Genomic DNA, 16,881 nt, shown 5'->3' on the forward strand with positions numbered 1-16,881 from the left:
CATCTGTTTTTATTTTGTGACCAATCAACTGCTAATTTGATAAACTAATAACTAAATAGTATTAAATCAGCACTTAAAACATTTGAAAATCATTTAAAAAAATTTTTAGTGCATAGAAAATACTGGTTATCAATATAATTGTATACAATGTGTTTTTATAGGCATGTATTGTTTTCTATCAGGTAAATTCATATTTAATTATCTTAAAATAATCTATTGCAAAAATACTGATAGTAAAATACTCAGTATGGACAAGACGGCAATATCAAACTAATTGCTACAAATTATGTGAATGTTCTGAACTTCAAGTGGTATAATTGTATACAGTTACAGTAAAGCTTCAAGTGGTATAATTGTATACAGTTACAGTAAAGCTTTTATTATCCGCTCGCTGAGGTTAAGAAATCCCGATGGTTCAGCACCTGGCCCACAAAGTTTCATTTCAGGTGCTCCTTTTAAACCCACCAGGGCCCCATTCCCATGGCTCTTTTAAAGTCATGGTGCTTTGTTGCACCCTTATAACTCGCTGGGCTTTGTTTACCTTTTTCTCTTTAGTTAAATAATTTACAATACCATTCTGTAACATTTAAAACAAGTGTGAATGAAAGGTGTGTGGGGGAATTAATAGAAACAATAGGGTCTGTCTCCCGTGAGGCAAAGGCCTTCGCTGTAGCACATCTTTTTGCAAAAAAAGTCCCCAAAATCCCCATTTTTTGAAGATTGAAAGCGAAATAAGGTTGGAATTCTAAATGTTCACAGCATTTATTGAACTATTTAAACACATTTAGGCAGATTCTGTAACAGTAATGAACAAAGGTGGAAGAAACATTATGGAGTTCATAAAGAGTAGAATTAGACCATTCTGCCCATCGAGTCTACTCCGCCATTCAGTCATGGCTGATCTATCTTTCCCTGTCGACCCTATTCTCCTGCCTTCTCCCCGTAACCTTTGACACCCTTACTAATCAAGCAGCTGTCAATCTTCGTTTTAAAAATACCCAAAGACTTGGCATCCACAACTGTCTGTGGCAATGAATTCCACAGATTCACCACCCTCTGGCTACGGTTATGGGGAGAAAGAGTCAGGTAGGAAGGAGCAGCAGTTAGAGGTTTGGCATAAAATTTCTGTCAAGGCAATTCTGAATTGTGCAAACTCGTAATAATTGGAAACAAATCAGTATTTCTCTTCACATTATTTGTAATATTAAGATTTCAATACAGATATTTTCTCATTTTATTTTGATCCTCATGGCTTTGCGATAGTTCATTCCTTTGTTGAACATGAATTAGTAGTTGCACATCTCCATTTACATTGTTCCAACATTGGGTCCCTTTCAAATGATCTCTTTGGCACCAAATATATCTCTCTCTTTTGGTGTCTTGGAAACATTAAAACATTACTGGAACTTTATAAATACAAGTTGTGCTTTCACTGATAATTATTATAATATAGTAAACTTGTGGGTTACTTTGCAATTAATAATTGATCAAATAACTTCTAATAAGACAAATATGACAAGCATTTAAGGCCTTGGACACAAAAGTGCAGAGCATTTCTTTGTGGAAATAATATTTTTTGTACATTTTTCCATGCCTAAAATTTGTTTTATAAGATAAACCTTTGAATCTTTGAAGGTAAGTGCAGGTGAAGTTAGGGAAATACTAGCTTGACAAAGGATTGGCTAACTAACAAAGGAATCAGGACAAATTTTTGTTTGGCGACTAACTAGTGGGACGTCACAGTGATCAGTGCTGTAGCTTCAACTAGATGCAATTGAAACCAATGATAAGAAGGGGAGGCACTGTGTGCAATGGTAGAGCTGCCACCTTAAAGTGCCACAGACCCAGGTTCAAACCTGACTGTGGCCAAGTCTGTATGGAATTTGTATGTTCTCCCTATGACTGTGGGTTTTCTGCGGGTGCTCCTGTTTTAGGTTAATTAACATACAGGTTTTAGGTTAATTGGCATCAGTAAAATTGTAAATTGTCCATAGTGCGTAGGATAATGCTAGTGTAGGGTGTGATCGCTGGTTGGTGTGGACTCGGTGGGCCGAAGAGCCTGTTTCCACGCTGTATCTCCAAACTAAAAATAAGAAGCATAAACAGTGGCAGCTGTGGAGATCATGCTGCACTGGTGTGAAGCGGTGCTCTTAGTGATGGTGCAGATAATTGTTTTGGGATGAAACACGGCACCATGGTTGTGGACAGACAGCCTCAGACAGTTGCAGAGAAGAGGTGGCCTTGGCAACAGCGAAGGCATTTACCATAGGAAGTAGGCAGTAGATTTGTTCTTCCATTATAAGTAGGAGTAATTGTCTGCTCTTCCAGTGCTGGATGCCAGACTGCAGTGTGACAGGTCAGGAGCAGTGATACTGAGGTAGAGTGGGGCATTATCTGCTACACATGGACGTCTGCCTTATGTTTACAGATGATGGTGTCTAGGGGCATCTATGCCCCAGCAATAAAACACAGTGTGTCAAGTGAGGTCTTGAGGAAGTTTCCCTAAATGAAACGTAAAACATGTTGATTACTTCTGCTTGAAACTCATGTTGCATCAGCCCTTCTTTAAATAGGAAATGACTAGAAAAGTGTTGATACTAAATAGGCTTCATTAGGTCCAATAAGTGCCACATAATTAATATCACTCAGACAGTACATTTTCTCTTGAGACACTGTCACCATCCTACTTGGCAGTGTGCAATGGACAGAGATATGCAATCCCACAATCAATGGATCAGATTTAAGCTCTGCGGTCCTGCCACAGGCAGTGGTGAATGGTGGCGGACAACTAAACATCTTGCTGGAGGAGTCTCCACAATATCCCCATCCCCTGTGATCGACGGGGAGCCTGCACTTCAGAACAGCAGAGAAAGCTGAAGCATCTGTGAGAACCTCCAGCCAGTGGTGCCAATGGAGGATTCATCTCGGTCTCCCCCAGTGGTCTCCACGATTGAAACCAGTCTTCAGCCAGTGCGATCCACTCCGCGAGATATCTGAATGATATCAGTGTGATCCACCCCACGAGACAGCTGAAGGCATTGGATGCAGCAAATGCTGTGGGACCTGACACATTCAGGCAACAGTGCTGAAGAATTGTGCTCTGAGACTTGCCATGCCCTTGGCCAAACCGTCCCCATACAATCACAATGTTGGCATCTCGCCGACAATGGAAAGGAGCCCGGGTGTGTTCCGTCCACAAGAAGCAGGACAAATCCAACCTGGACGATGACTGCCCCATTAGTCTACACTCGATCACCGCAGAGTGCTGGAATGGATCGTCGATGGTGCTGTTGACCAGCACCAGCTCAGCAACACCCAGCTCACAGAGGCTCAGTCTGAGTTCCACCATAGTCACCCGACCTCATCACAGCCTTGCCCCATACATGGAGGAGGAGCTGAACTTCAGCGGTGGAATGAGAGCGATTGTCATCTAGGTAGCGTTTGACTGCGTGGCATCAAGGAACCAATGCAGTGGAATCAATGGGAATGGGGAAAACTTCTGCTAATTGGAATCACAGCTTAAAAGCACCAAGGAAGATGCCTGTGGTGGCTGGAGGGGGGGGGGGGGGGGGGGGGGGGGCACTCACCTCAGCCACAGGACATCTCTGCAGGACTTCAACGTCCAAAATTGTGATGTTTGCTGATGATTGCACAAAGTTCAGCACTATTCACCACTCCTCAGATAATGAAGCAGCTTATACCCAAATGCAGCAAGGCCTGGACAATATCCAGGCCTGGAGGTAAATAACATTCATATCACACAGTGGCAGGCAGTGCGATATACAACTGGAGAAAATCCAGCCATCGGTCTCTCACAGTTAAGTGGCATCACCATCATTGAATCCCCCACTATCAATAAGCTGGCACCACCCACCAGTGACCGGAAACTGAGCTGAGTAAAATATACATAGAGCAGCCACAAGGAAGGTCTGAGGCTGGGATTCTTGTGGTGAATAACTCACCTCCTCACCCTCACAGTCTGACCACCAGGCAAGGTTCAGGTCAGGAGTGAGATGGAATACTTTCCACTTGCCTGGGTGAGTGCAGCTACAACAGAATTCACGAAGCTCGACAACACACAGCCCGCTCGATAGGCAACTTGTCCACAAACATTCCCTCACTCCACCATCACACAGCAGCAGCAGTTTGTACCATCTACAGGATGCACTGAAACAACTCACAAAGACTCCCTAGACACCATCTTTCAAACCTTCCCCCTCTACCTGCTAGAAAGACCAGGGCAACAAACGTACAGGGAACACCACCAGGGGAAGTTGCCCTCCAAGCCACACACTGTCTTGATTCAGAAATATATCACTGTTCCTTCATCACCACTGGTTCAAGATCCTGGAACTCAATCAAGAAAAGCACCATGAGTGTACCCATACCCAAGGACTGCAGTGGTTCATGAAGGCAGCTCATCACTACCTTCTCTAAAGGCAACTGGGGTGGGCCATTAAATGCTGGCATAATTTGTAAAGCCCGCATCCCTGGAATGAATTAAAAGACATCTTAAGACCCGTTGTCTTATTTTGCAAAAAGCAACAGTTAAAACAAATAATTTATGAAAACTCAGTGATTTTAGTCAAGCTTTGCTTTTTATGAAAATTATAAAACCCATCTGGATTGAATGGTAATAAAATAAACCTTTGGTCAAAAACATTTCTTCATTGCCGTCGCCAGTTTAGTTATTAAAGCAGATCTGAAATGTGACCACTGAATCCCAGTTTTAGCAGACCTCTAAACAACTCTAATTGGAAAATGTGGCGAGATTGTACATTGAAACAGAAACTTATGTAATGGTGGGTTGGGCTGCAAATGTGGAAAAGCCATTTCTACGTTTCCTCATGTGATGTTTACTCAAAGAGTGGAGATGTGATTGAGTGAGGTCCCACATGTGGACATTCTGATGTCCATGTCCGATCAGTACACTTGAGCTTCTGATGATCAGTACAGTACTATTTGAGCCCAGACCTGGGACAGTTCAAATCTTCTCCACATAGTTTCCTGGAAAAAGTCCTTCTTTTCCACGTAAACGGCCCTTCCACCATCCCGATGGATCTGGAAAATTCAACAAATTCATCACATTTGAGGACGTGCCCCTGTTAATCATGTGCTTACCAAACCTCTCAGATCAGCGTGGTCTGAAACACACCTGGACACTACTATGGCTCACTGGACCATTATATATGTGAGGTATAAATTAAATATTTGTCGAGTTTTGGCCAGGTGACTGTTGTTTTAAAGAAGGACTGGAAACACCAACAGATAAACGGGTCTATGTGGCAGTATAACATGCTCATTGATAGGGGCGGTTGTTTAGCGTTGGGACTATGAATATGACATCTGAGGATAATTCCAGTTGTATACACACTGCAATAGGTGAAGTCTGGGAGGTCTGGAGTGACAGTCACTAACCCAGAAGAGCAGAGTTCTGGCCTTAGTCATTGGTGTTAAATATAAAATACCATTATAATCCAGGGTCTGAAATTCATGTCCATTGGCTTCAGTTATTGAGAATGTGCTTCAAGCCTGAGGTCTCGAAACAAAACAAAAATCAAAACTCCTCTTCCAAACTTGTTGAAATTAACAAACAACGCCTCATAGCGTCAGAGACCCGGGTTTGTTCCTGACATCGTGTGCTGTCTGTGTGGAGTTTGAATGTTCCCCTTGTGACCGGGTGCTGCAGTTTCCTCCCACATCCAAAAGATGCGCGGGTTTGCAGGTTAATTGGCCTTCCGTAAATTGCCCCTAGTGTGAAGGGTGGATGAATCAGTGGAATAATATAGAACAAGTGTGAACCGGTGATTGATGGCCAGTGTGGACTCGGTGGGCTGAAGGGCCTGTTTCCATCCTGTATCTCTAAACTAAACTAAATCTAAACAACATGTATGGCAGTGCAGAGAAACCACTCCAGCACTGTGGGGTACACAGCCTAATTATCATGCACTTTCTGGGGCTGACTGCACCATTCTATGCTTTTATTCTTAACACCGTAAGAACTTAAAAGGAGAAACACTGAGCTACCATCTGAAGAAGGGTCCCGACCCATAACATCACCTGTTCATTCCCTCCACAGATGCTGCCTGACACACTGAATTCCTCCAGCAGTTTGTGTTTTCCTCGGGGTACAGTTTGCTCATTTTTGCTTATGGCCAATTAAGGAAAGATTTTTCAACTTTTCATCTGATGAAAGGAAAGTTGTAATGGGATTCCTCCTTCCAGCTTCCTGTTGAACTAGTTGTCTGTATTGTTCATGGGCTGTAGATATTGTTAACACACATGACGGCTGTATAATCTTACCTTCCAATAGGAGATCCATGACATCATTGACATCAAAGCTGAGTTCATCCATGTCCTGACCAGTGTACTGATAAAGTGCCCGACACTTGGGGGTCCGCGGCTGTGGTTTAGGGCGCCCCACTGCTGGCAGGGGTCTTTGAGATATGCTGCGTCTTCTTTGGATTCTATCAAGATAGATTTCAGTGCAACTGGTTCAGATGTTTGTTCCCTTATCCAATATTAACTCAAATAAAATAATCAATATTGAATACTCCAACTTTCAGTAATTTGCTCTCTCTTTCTGTTAGTCTCAGAACTGGCCATTTCTGTTATGCAATTAGCTCAGTTTTCTTTATACTTTCTTTTTTTCTGGCCCGCATGGTATGTCCCAAGACCGCGAACATTCGTCTGAGTTTACCTGCCACTGATCTGCCACATTTAGTCCAAAGAATGGTCCCGACCTGAAACCTCATCTGTCCATTTCCCTCCACAGATACTGCCTGACCCATTGAGTTCCTCCAGCACTTTGTGTTTTGCTCAAGATCTACAGTTGCAGCAAAATTGAGTAACCGTTCTCACACTATCAGAGATATTTTCTTTGTTCCTCACCTTTCCAGTATTTGATTTTTCCATCCTGGGGAAAAGATTCTGACTACAGTGCGTGTGTTTTTGCATTAACGGGCCTGTAAAGGGCCTGTCCCACGAGCATGTGACCTGCATGCGGCAATCGCGACCAATCCGGAAGCGGGGGCCGCGCAGAGGTCGAGTGATCCCCGTACAGGGCCTGTCCCACCAGCATGCGCCTGCATGTGGCGAGCGCGACCAAACCATAAGCGGGGGCCGCGCGGAGGTCGAATGAGTGACGTGAAGTTCGCTCGTGATGTACGGCGTCGAGAAGCTGTGTATGCCTGTCGAGGCGGTGCGTACGGCGTTGAGGCGGCAGCGGGCCGGCAGGCTGTTGCCGCACAGAATTTTTGAACACGGTCAGTTTTTCGGAGCCCCGCACGATGTCGGGACCAGCTCCGCACAACTCCATACAGCTCCAGCGATCAAAGTGGGACCGGCCCCGTGAGGCCGTACGGCTCAAGCGACCACGTTAGGTCGCGCTTGCCGCATGGAGTCGCATGCTCGTGGGACAGGCCCTTAAAGCTGTAGCAAGTAAGAATCTCATTGTTCCATTGCTGGTACATATGACAATTAAACACTCTTGAGGCTCTGAGCCATTGCTCTTGGGTCAGAGCAAGTGCTCTCACCCACTCTGGCTAAGTGGGTGAGAGCAATCACATACACAGAGCCAGAGAGTTCTCTTCACTTACCCTGCAACTCCTTCATCAGGTACCTTCATGAACTCCATGTTAGCATTGATGTTTACGGACTTTCTTGCTTTGGTTGTAGCGCCTTGTTTTGGCAGCGAAGGCATTTCCAAACCGATTCGTGACTTTGCCAAGTTTTTCATGGGCCTGGAATACATTTGTTCCCGACTCATCTGAGAGTCGCGTGAGAATCGAGGTGCACCATTACCGCACCGTCCTTGGGAAAGAGAAACAGGAATCGTGAGAGATTTATCTTTGCTTCCCCAACGCTGCAGGGACTGGTGTGAACCGCATCTGTGGAGCTTGTGGCAACATTTCTAAACTGCAAGTCAAGTAAATTCTAATCACCCTAATCACCCCTAGCCCAATACCAGTCCAAGGAGAGGTGTAGATACTGTGGGTAATCTGGTCTGGATATCTGATTGTGATGAGGTGGTTTAGGTTTATCATAGACATGTGTACCACCTCCACCCCCAATCGCAAACTCCCAAACTTGCTCCATTCCCCACCCACCCCTGGGTGGAGACTGTGATCTTCAGCCGATGTCAACCTTACCCACCCGCTCCCTAATTCACTCCCGCTGGGTGATGCTTGGGGAATGGCGTCACTCAGTGAGTGTCTCATGTGGAAGGCAAGGCAAACATACAAGCAAACTCACATCGAGGTATCTGCACAAACTCAACAGACTGTAGGCCCGACACAACATCTACACTTCATGCAGCCTTGGAAAAGCAACTAACATAATGAAAGGTGTCCCACCCCAGCCAGTCCGTCTTTTTCCTGCTCCTGTCTGGCAGGAGATACAAAAGCTTGAAAGCACACGCCACCAGACTCAGGAACTGCTTCTTCCCCTCTGTCATCAGGCATCTAAATAGTCATTCCAGAAGTTTGGATACTGTCTGATTCCTTGCAGCCACCTTTGCCACATTGGACTTTGTGTATAGAGCAGATGCGCTACAATGCTAAAAAGTATGATCGTCCCTTTGCTCTACCTATAATATTTTAAATATTAAAATATTAAATATTAAAAATTATATTTTAAATATTATAGCCACTTAAATCAGCTGCCCTGGACATTTTATGACTTTTTTATACTTGTATTTTAATGTTGCTTTTTTTACCTGCACTTTTAAAAACTATTCGTACTGTTTTTATCAGGAACTGGATATTTTTAAATTGTTTTTATTTATGCGTGAAATGTTTAAGTTTTTATGTGCGATGCTCCGGTATTCCCTGGGAAACGTCTTCTCATTTTGCACTGTACAACTGTTGCTTTGCAAGATGACAATAAAAGGATGATAATGATAATGATAATGATTTGCGTCTGGCTTGATTGTGACAACAATATGATGAGTGGTTCACGATACACGATGAGACGGCTCATTTATATACACCAGTCGACCATGCTGATGGACTCAGTACCTGATGGTGCTGGGGGAGCAGCCCTGGCAGGAGAGATTTTCCCAAACCCTCGGTTCTGTGGAACACCTTTCTTCGTTGGCTCTGTCCGGGGAGAGATAAAGCAACCATCAGCATCACAGCAGGAGAAATACTACAAGTCGGCAACTGGTCGATGGTTTACTCTGCACCGCTCATTCCCAGAACTTCTCAGCTTTGCAAGGATTTGGGTGGCGGAAGGGGTGCAGTAAAATTAGGCTGGGAACTTGATGGTGATGGAAAGAATGGAGTCGTGAAGGATGGTGGGCGGACAGACGGTGGGATTGGGAATCCGGAGATTGCGATTACAAGGGGAACTGGGCCATGAACCAGTGAAATGAAGTGTGGAAGCGAAGCGAATGTCGAGGATCTTCCTCCCTGTCGGAGTGGAGGAGATGGATGGTCCGGGAAAGGCATGTCATAATCCTGAGCGATCCTGACCCTGTCCCCAACCCCATGGGCAGGGTGAGAGGTGCTGGAGGAAGATGGTGAACGGATAGAGGCAGCAGTTATGTTGAGAAGCAATGGCTTCAGAGTCGTGGGGATGCAAGTCGCAAGGTTAATAACAGAATGACAAGATCAAAACTTGATGAGGGAGATTGGAAATAGGGATGCGAGGAAGGAGGCATGTTCATGATACCCCCACATGCCCAGGTCTCTGAATTTGAAAACTCCACTGCAGTACTTCCCAAACTCTGTAATGAAACAGGTTCTACAGTTGTTTCAAACTTCTCTTTCTCTTAACACAGTGTTAACCCTGTGGGAAATAACTCAACACACTCTGCAATCAACAACACTTCATGATGGTAATACACGGGAACTTACTGGAATTCTTGGGTAGTCCGTCTCCAATAGTAATGGTAAGCGCCTTTCCAACAGGTTTCATTGTTACCAGCTCTCCCTGGCCTCTGCTGAAGACAATGTTTCGAGAGCCACCTCCTCCCCACCCTTCCTTCTTGATTTTGAATTGTATGCTGTTTGACACAAATAAAGTGAAACCACATGATTACAATCAGAGGAAAATCTTGAATCACTCCTCGAAACAAACAACATTTAGAACATATTGCTGGCGTTGCTGACTAAAGGCATATTTTACTCCTGAGGAAAAGGCCTCAGCTCCGATGGTCTGTGCTCCAGGGTTCAGGTATAAATGGTGTGATTACTGAAGGACAGTGCTTGGACATTAAGAAGAGACTGTCTATGGTTATCCACTCACAATTTTGACTGAAGGAGCTTCTACATTTTCAGCCATATTATACGTTTGATAACTCTACTGCAATGTTTAAGAAACATTTAGACAGGTCAAGTCAAGTCAAGTCTCATTTATTTATATAGCACATTTAAAAAACAATTCTCGTTGGCCAAAGTGCTTTACATTTGTTATAAGAATAGCACACAAAACAGACTACATACATATATACATGTAGCCCTCACTCAGAGGACGTCAGGAAAGGCTTGGGAGTATAGATAAGTCTTTAGTCTTGACTTAAAAGAGTCGATGGAGGGGGCAGTTCTGATGGGAAAGGGGATGCTGTTCCACAGCCTAGGGGCTGCAACCGCAAAGGCGCGGTCGCCCCTGAGCTTATGCCTAGACCGTGGGATATTCAGCAACCCCAAGTCGGCCGATCTGAGGGGCCTGGAGGTGGAGTGATGGGTGAGAAGACTTTTTATGTAGGTGGGGGCAAGCCCATTGAGGGCTTTGTAGACATGGAGGAGGATCTTGAAGTTTATACGGAACCGCACAGGGAGACAGTGGAGAGAGGCCAGGATCGGGGTGATGTGGTCCCTTTTTCGGGTGCCCGTCAGGAGTCTCGCTGCAGCGTTTTGGACCAGTTGCAGGCGGGACAGGGAAGATTGGCTGATGCCAGTGTAAAGGGAGTTGCAGTAATCTAGGCGGGAGGAGATGAATGTGTGGATGATCTTTTCCAGGTCATCAAACTGGAGGAATTGTTTTATTTTAGCTATCGTCCGAAGCTGAAAGAAGCTAGCTTTTACCACGGCATTGACTTGTTTGTCAAATTTCAAGGCTTCCAAGGCTGCCTGCTATCATTTTGATTGAGTCCGAGGGGCCGAGAAGGATGACCTCAGACTTACTCTCGTTTAGTTGGAGGAAGTTCTGGGCCATCCAACACTTTATATCCTCGAGGCAGTGGGTAAGGTTAAACCGATTTGATTGGTTTTTGGGCTTCAGGGGGAGATAGAGTTGGGTATCGTCTGCGTAGCAATGGAAGGAAATGCCGTGCCTTTCAATGACTTGGCCTAAGGGGAGCATATACAGGGAGAAGAGAATGGGGCCAAGGATGGAACCTTGTGGAACCCCACAACAGAGATTAGCTGGGGAGGAGAATGAGTTGCCTATGTTAGTCGAGAAACTCCTACCTTTGACGTAGGAGATGAACCAGCTCAGGGCAGTGCCATCAATACCAACCCCATACCGGAGATGGTCAATTAGGATGGTGTGGTCGACAGTATCAAATGCTGCACTGAGGTCAAGAAGGAGCAGAATTGCACAGTCGCCGGAGTCAACGGTGAGGAGTAGGTCATTGTGTACCTTCAACAAGGCAGACTCTGTGCTATGGTGAGCCCTGAAACCTGATTGGAAAGTTTCCAAGATAGTGTTTTGGCGAAGGTAAGGTATAAGTTGACTTAAAATTACCTTTTCAAGGGCTTTTGAGAGGAAAGGCAGTTTAGAAATGGGTCTGTAGTTGCTTGGCAAGGTGGGGTCGAGGTTAGGTTTTTTCAGGAGTGGTTGGACCACCGCATGCTTGAAGCAGGTAGGTACAGTGCCAGTGGCCAGAGAGCTGTTGAAGATGGCGAGGATGCTGGGACCAGCTGTTGTAATGGCGTCCTTTAGGAGGGCAGAGGGGACAGTGTCGAGGGGACAGGTAGTAGGTTTCATGGTGGTGATCAGTTTTACAAGGGAGGGTAGAGTAACGGGTTGGAAACTGTCTAATTTTGAAGAGCAGACCAATGAGACAGCCAGGTCACGGGTGGGAGGGGAAATATTCGTTCTTATATTCTTTACCTTGCTGGTGAAAAATGTGGTAAATTCCTCGCACTTAGCAGGGGACCCAGTTAGGCTGGTGCTGGGGGCAGGACAGATGATGGAGGTGATGGTGCTAAAAAGGACCTTGGAATTTTGCGCGTTTTTGGAGATAAGGGTGGAAAAATATTTAGTTCTTGCAGATTTTACTGCTTCCTGGTATTTGTCAAGATTATTTTTCAGGAGTTCAAAGGAAATTTGAAGCTTTTCATATTTGTACTTCCGTTCTGATTTTCTGCATTCTCTTCTTAGGGCTCTGGTGGTATCATTGAGCCACGGCTCGCCTTTAGGCTTAGGCTTTTTCACAATCAACAAGACAATCAACAAGGCTGCATGGATAGGATTGGTTTAGAGGGATAAGGGCCAAACACAGGCAGGTGGGACTAGTGTAGATGGGACGTTCTCATCAGTGTGGGCAAGTTAGGCTGAAGGTCCTGTTTCCACACTGACCTGCTGAGTTATTCTAGCACTTTATGGTTCACTGTGAGCTTGAATGTTTACCCAACAACAGAGAAAGGAAAAGTAACAGGGTGTATCCTTACGTGTCAGAAAAATTGAGCTTTAATTTTTGATGAGTGAGCTCTTCAGTTCGCTTGCACAGGAGACTGAGGAGCTCAGTCTTAAAAATGGACTCCAGGAGGCTGTCGTACTCTGGTTCGTGCAGGACAATGAAGTCATCTTGCTTGGTGCTGAAATAAAAACCATCAACAAGCCATCATTTCCCACATCGTCATCTCTCAAGAACAATCGTGGGTGTTTACAACAAGTGGCTTTGGAATAGTGAAGTGGTATCATGAACACAAGGAATAACGAGAGACTGAGATCTTGAACCTTGGGTTCGAGGTTGACCAACTCAAACCCAATAGTTGAGTTGGTGCACCTCAGATCAAAACATGTAGGAAGGAACTGCAGATGCTGATTTAAACCGAAGATAGACATCAAAAGCTGGAGTAACTCAGTGGGACAGGCAGCATCTCCGGAAAGAGTCTAAAGGGTCCTGATCCTAAAAGTCACCCATTCCTTCTCTCCAGAGATGCTGCCTGTCCCGCGGAGTTACTCCAGCTTTTTGTGTCTATCTTCAGATCAAAATATTATTGTCAAATGGTTCTCAAACTTGGAATGGTTGCTGGGATTGGCTCGGCTGATTCTGAACAATTTTGGAGGGGCAGGTTCACAGTGTAGATCTGGGCACATGGTCAGAGTTCCTTGTGCCTTACTTCAGAACCACAGGGCAAGTGAAGCCGGTTGCCGTGGTGGAAGTAGGAGGCAAGATCAGTGCCAAAAGTGGATTTATTTTCTGGAATCCTCCACGTGAAAAGCACTAGCTTTAGTCATTAGATCGATATCCTTAGACCACGGAAAAATACGGCACAGGAACAGGCCCTTCAGCCCACAATGTCCATTCCGAACATGACGCCAAGTTAAATGAATCTCCTCTCCCTGCACGTGATCCATATCCCTCCATTCCCATGATATACATTTTAAGCCATTTTAATGCCTTCTTAGAAATTTAATATATTTTTCATAATTATATCAACATGTAGAATAGGTGTTCAATAGATGCAATATATCCGAATTTAATGCCAATCCCCAGGCTGGGTGAATGTCAATAGTTTCAGTCAGAGGCCCGACAGGTATCTACAAAGTAAAGTCACTGTACCTCAATGACACACCAGTGATGTTCTGGATATCAATCTTCCTCTTCAGGATCTCCTTGATTTGACCCTTTTCAGGTCCTTTCTTGACTTTTTCTCGACCAATTAGATAAATATATTTAGGAGATAATATAAGGTCACGCTTTATTCCCTGAAAATGATGATTGAATATGACAATTACCAATAAACACCAAACACAGGCTGATGCAGGTATATGAATGAATGCAATGGCCAGGCATGCATTGTTGCTGCTGCATCTGCAGGGTATTCTATGCAATGGCCCCAAAGCGACAATAATCAAAATTCAGAAGATGTGCCATGGGATTATTGTTATTATCGGACAACGGTGACAATCCCTCGGCATTAGAGCATAGAAAAACGTAGAATATTATGGCACAGGAACAGGCTCTTCATTCCATAATGTCCGTGCCAAACATGATGCCATGTTAAACTAATCTCCTCTGTCTGCTCATGATCCATATCCCTCCATTCCTTGCATATCCATGTGCCTATCTAAAAGCCTCTTTATTGCATTTATCATATCTGTCTCCACCACCACCCCTGGCCGCATGTTCCAGGCACTTTCTACACTCAGTGTAAAACACTTGCTCTGCACACCTCCTTTAAACTTAAAGCTAAGCTCTTTTGTCTTTGACATTTCCAACCTGCAAAAAAAAGATTCAGACTGCCAACCCTTATCTATGCCTCTCATGAATTTCTACTTCAACCTATCACCTCCTTGCCCCGTCCCACTTTTGCCCTCTCCTCTCCATAACTATATCTTCCCTCGCCACACTCAGTCCTTGATCCAAAATGTCAACGTCCTTTCCCTCCACAGATGCCCGCTGAGGTCCTCCAGCAGTTTGAAGATATTGGGTATTTTTAAGGTGGAAATAGATAGGTTCTTGATTAGTTAGGGTGTTAAAGGTTACTGGGGGAAGGCAGGAGAATGGGGTTGAGAGGGAAAAACAGATAAGCCAAGATTGAATGTTGGAGTAGACTCAATGGGCTGATTAGCCTAATTTTGCTCCTATGTCTAATGGCTTTTCTGCTCCAGATTTCAGAATCTGCCATCTCCGAGATCAGGAGATCTGCTTTCCACATCTCCTCTATCCTATACTCCAGAGGGCTGGTTCTCTGATCCCTTGCACTTGAAAAATATTTATTCCCTCGAGTGCAAACATTTAAAAAGACATTTGGAAAGGTTTATGGAGAGGAATGGTTTAGAGGCCTATGGGCCAAATTCAGGCAAATGGAAAGACCTCAATATGTCAATTTGGTCAGCATGGATAAGGCGGGCTGAAGGGCCTGTCTTCATGCGGTAATGCTCTGTAATTCCATGACTCTATTAAAGAGGAAGGAATATCTGGTTTGGTACATCTCTGCTCCTTCTTCCTTACTTTAAGGACAGAGGCAGATTCGTTTTGAGTACACAGGGAGATGGGCTGTCGGTCCCAGTGTGGATGAGGCCAGAGAGCTCTCTATCACTGCACTTCCCCCGAACCTGACTTTCCAGAGGTGAATCTCACACAAAACACTGAAAGCGATGTTTCTACTCTTTAGGGTAAATGGATCGAAAACCTTCAGCTCCTACATTATTTGCTTAAGAAAACAATGCAGAATAAACAGAGTATGTTTATAACATTTATAACATAACATTTCCCACATCTCCTTTGTCTTAACATCCAGTCCCTTTCCTCTGCTTTGAGTATTCCCAGCAGAGCAGAGAACTATTCATGTTTGGAGTACTTCCGGTGGCGCTGGTGCCAGCAGCCTCCACCTACAGCCCGGTATCTTTTTGTTTTTTTGTTCATTTAGTTATGTAAAAGTGTGTTTTTTGGTGTTTTTTTTGTGTTTTGATGTGGGGGAAGAGGGTACGGTGCGGGGGATACCGTCCTTCAGCCGCTTCCTGGTGAAGACGCGACTATTATTCGAGTCGGGATCGATCAGAGCTCCAGCAGCGGCGGGACAGCGCTGATACATCGCGGGGCTGGCGATGCCTTACCGGGGATCACCGTCTGGAGCCCGGAGTGCTGGACCTGCTGCACCGACATCATGGAGCTGCGGTTTGCGGAGCTCCCAACGCGGGCGGCGCTGATGGACAGCACGGGGTCCTGTGACTCTGCCCGGCTCGGCCTGCGGACTCGGGAGCTGCTGCGGACTCGGGAGCTGCTGCGGACTCGGGAGCTGCTGCGGACTCGGGAGCTGCTGCGGACTCGGGAGCTGCTGCGGACTCCGGCTGCGGGAGGCGGCTGATCGGGAGGTCCGGGCTGCTGAGGAGGAGGATGTTCACCGTCGGGGATCGGCGTCGGCGTTCCACCGGCCCGGCGTGAGGGCCTGAACATCGGGCCACCCAGGGCGGCGACTGCGGGTGCTAGGAAGGCCTCGACCACGAGTGAACATCTGGGAAGAACGGAGGGGAGGCTGGCTGGACTATGGTGCCTTCCTCACCTTGGTGCCACTGTGTTATGTTGTGTCATGGACTTTCAGTGTTTGTGCATTTTTTTAAAATTCTATTTTATTTTTAATATGTTTTATTATTTATTATTATTTATTTATTTTTATTTTTATGATACTGCCTGTAAGGGAAATTCATTTCGTTGTCTCTAACTGAGACAATGACAATAAATTTGAATACAATACAAAAAAGTACCATTATTGCTTAGATTGGCCACAGAGCTCTGTGCCCACCAAGGTCATTGGTTGGTTGGGAGGGAGGGAGGGGAGATCGAAAACAATGAGGGAACTAAATTGTCCATCTTTCTCCTCTCCTTTACTCAGAGATTCGATTATCAAACTCTTACCTTAAATCTTCGATCAAATTTAGTGACAGAGTCTGCAAAATCGACTCTTTCCCGTTTGCCAAGGAACTGCTGCAGTTCTGGTCTGTCTTCAATGCCGAGGTAGTCACCGACAAAGTTTCGGTTAATACTGTTCCGCCGTCTCTCTTTGAAGTTGTAAAGGATGCTGGAGGCTGCAATAATCAACAATAAAATCACTGGAATGTCACCAATGTAACGGAAACTGCAGCCTGGTGGAAGTGACAGGAACTTTCTGATGTTAAATTAATTTCAAGCATTTGTACTGCAGATGACACAAAACACAGAGATCCAGGGAACTAACTACAAGGAGAATGGCAATGGACTATGAA

The 16,881-nt window shown here is 45.1% G+C and overlaps 1 protein-coding gene across 1 annotated transcript in view; it reads right to left on the reverse strand.

Annotated features, from left to right (window-relative positions):
• Nucleotides 1–4,587: 4,587 nt before the first annotated feature.
• The window catches only part of LOC116989441 (unconventional myosin-If-like), a 76,158-nt gene continuing 63,864 nt past the window's right edge, over nucleotides 4,588–16,881 (reverse strand). Inside the window, exons 21-29 of the mRNA XM_033046820.1 lie at nucleotides 16,535–16,704; nucleotides 13,736–13,881; nucleotides 12,618–12,764; nucleotides 9,858–10,006; nucleotides 9,018–9,098; nucleotides 7,599–7,812; nucleotides 6,304–6,467; nucleotides 4,890–5,061; nucleotides 4,588–4,810 (exon numbers count right to left, since the gene is read on the reverse strand). Of these exons, the coding sequence (XP_032902711.1) occupies nucleotides 4,985–5,061; nucleotides 6,304–6,467; nucleotides 7,599–7,812; nucleotides 9,018–9,098; nucleotides 9,858–10,006; nucleotides 12,618–12,764; nucleotides 13,736–13,881; nucleotides 16,535–16,704 (1,148 nt within the window). The 3' untranslated portion in view covers nucleotides 4,588–4,810; nucleotides 4,890–4,984. The remainder of the gene's footprint in view (nucleotides 4,811–4,889; nucleotides 5,062–6,303; nucleotides 6,468–7,598; nucleotides 7,813–9,017; nucleotides 9,099–9,857; nucleotides 10,007–12,617; nucleotides 12,765–13,735; nucleotides 13,882–16,534; nucleotides 16,705–16,881) is intronic.

The sequence above is a fragment of the Amblyraja radiata genome, chromosome 29 (assembly GCF_010909765.2).
Source record: "Amblyraja radiata isolate CabotCenter1 chromosome 29, sAmbRad1.1.pri, whole genome shotgun sequence".
In the NCBI taxonomy this organism is placed as follows: Eukaryota; Metazoa; Chordata; class Chondrichthyes; order Rajiformes; family Rajidae; genus Amblyraja; species Amblyraja radiata.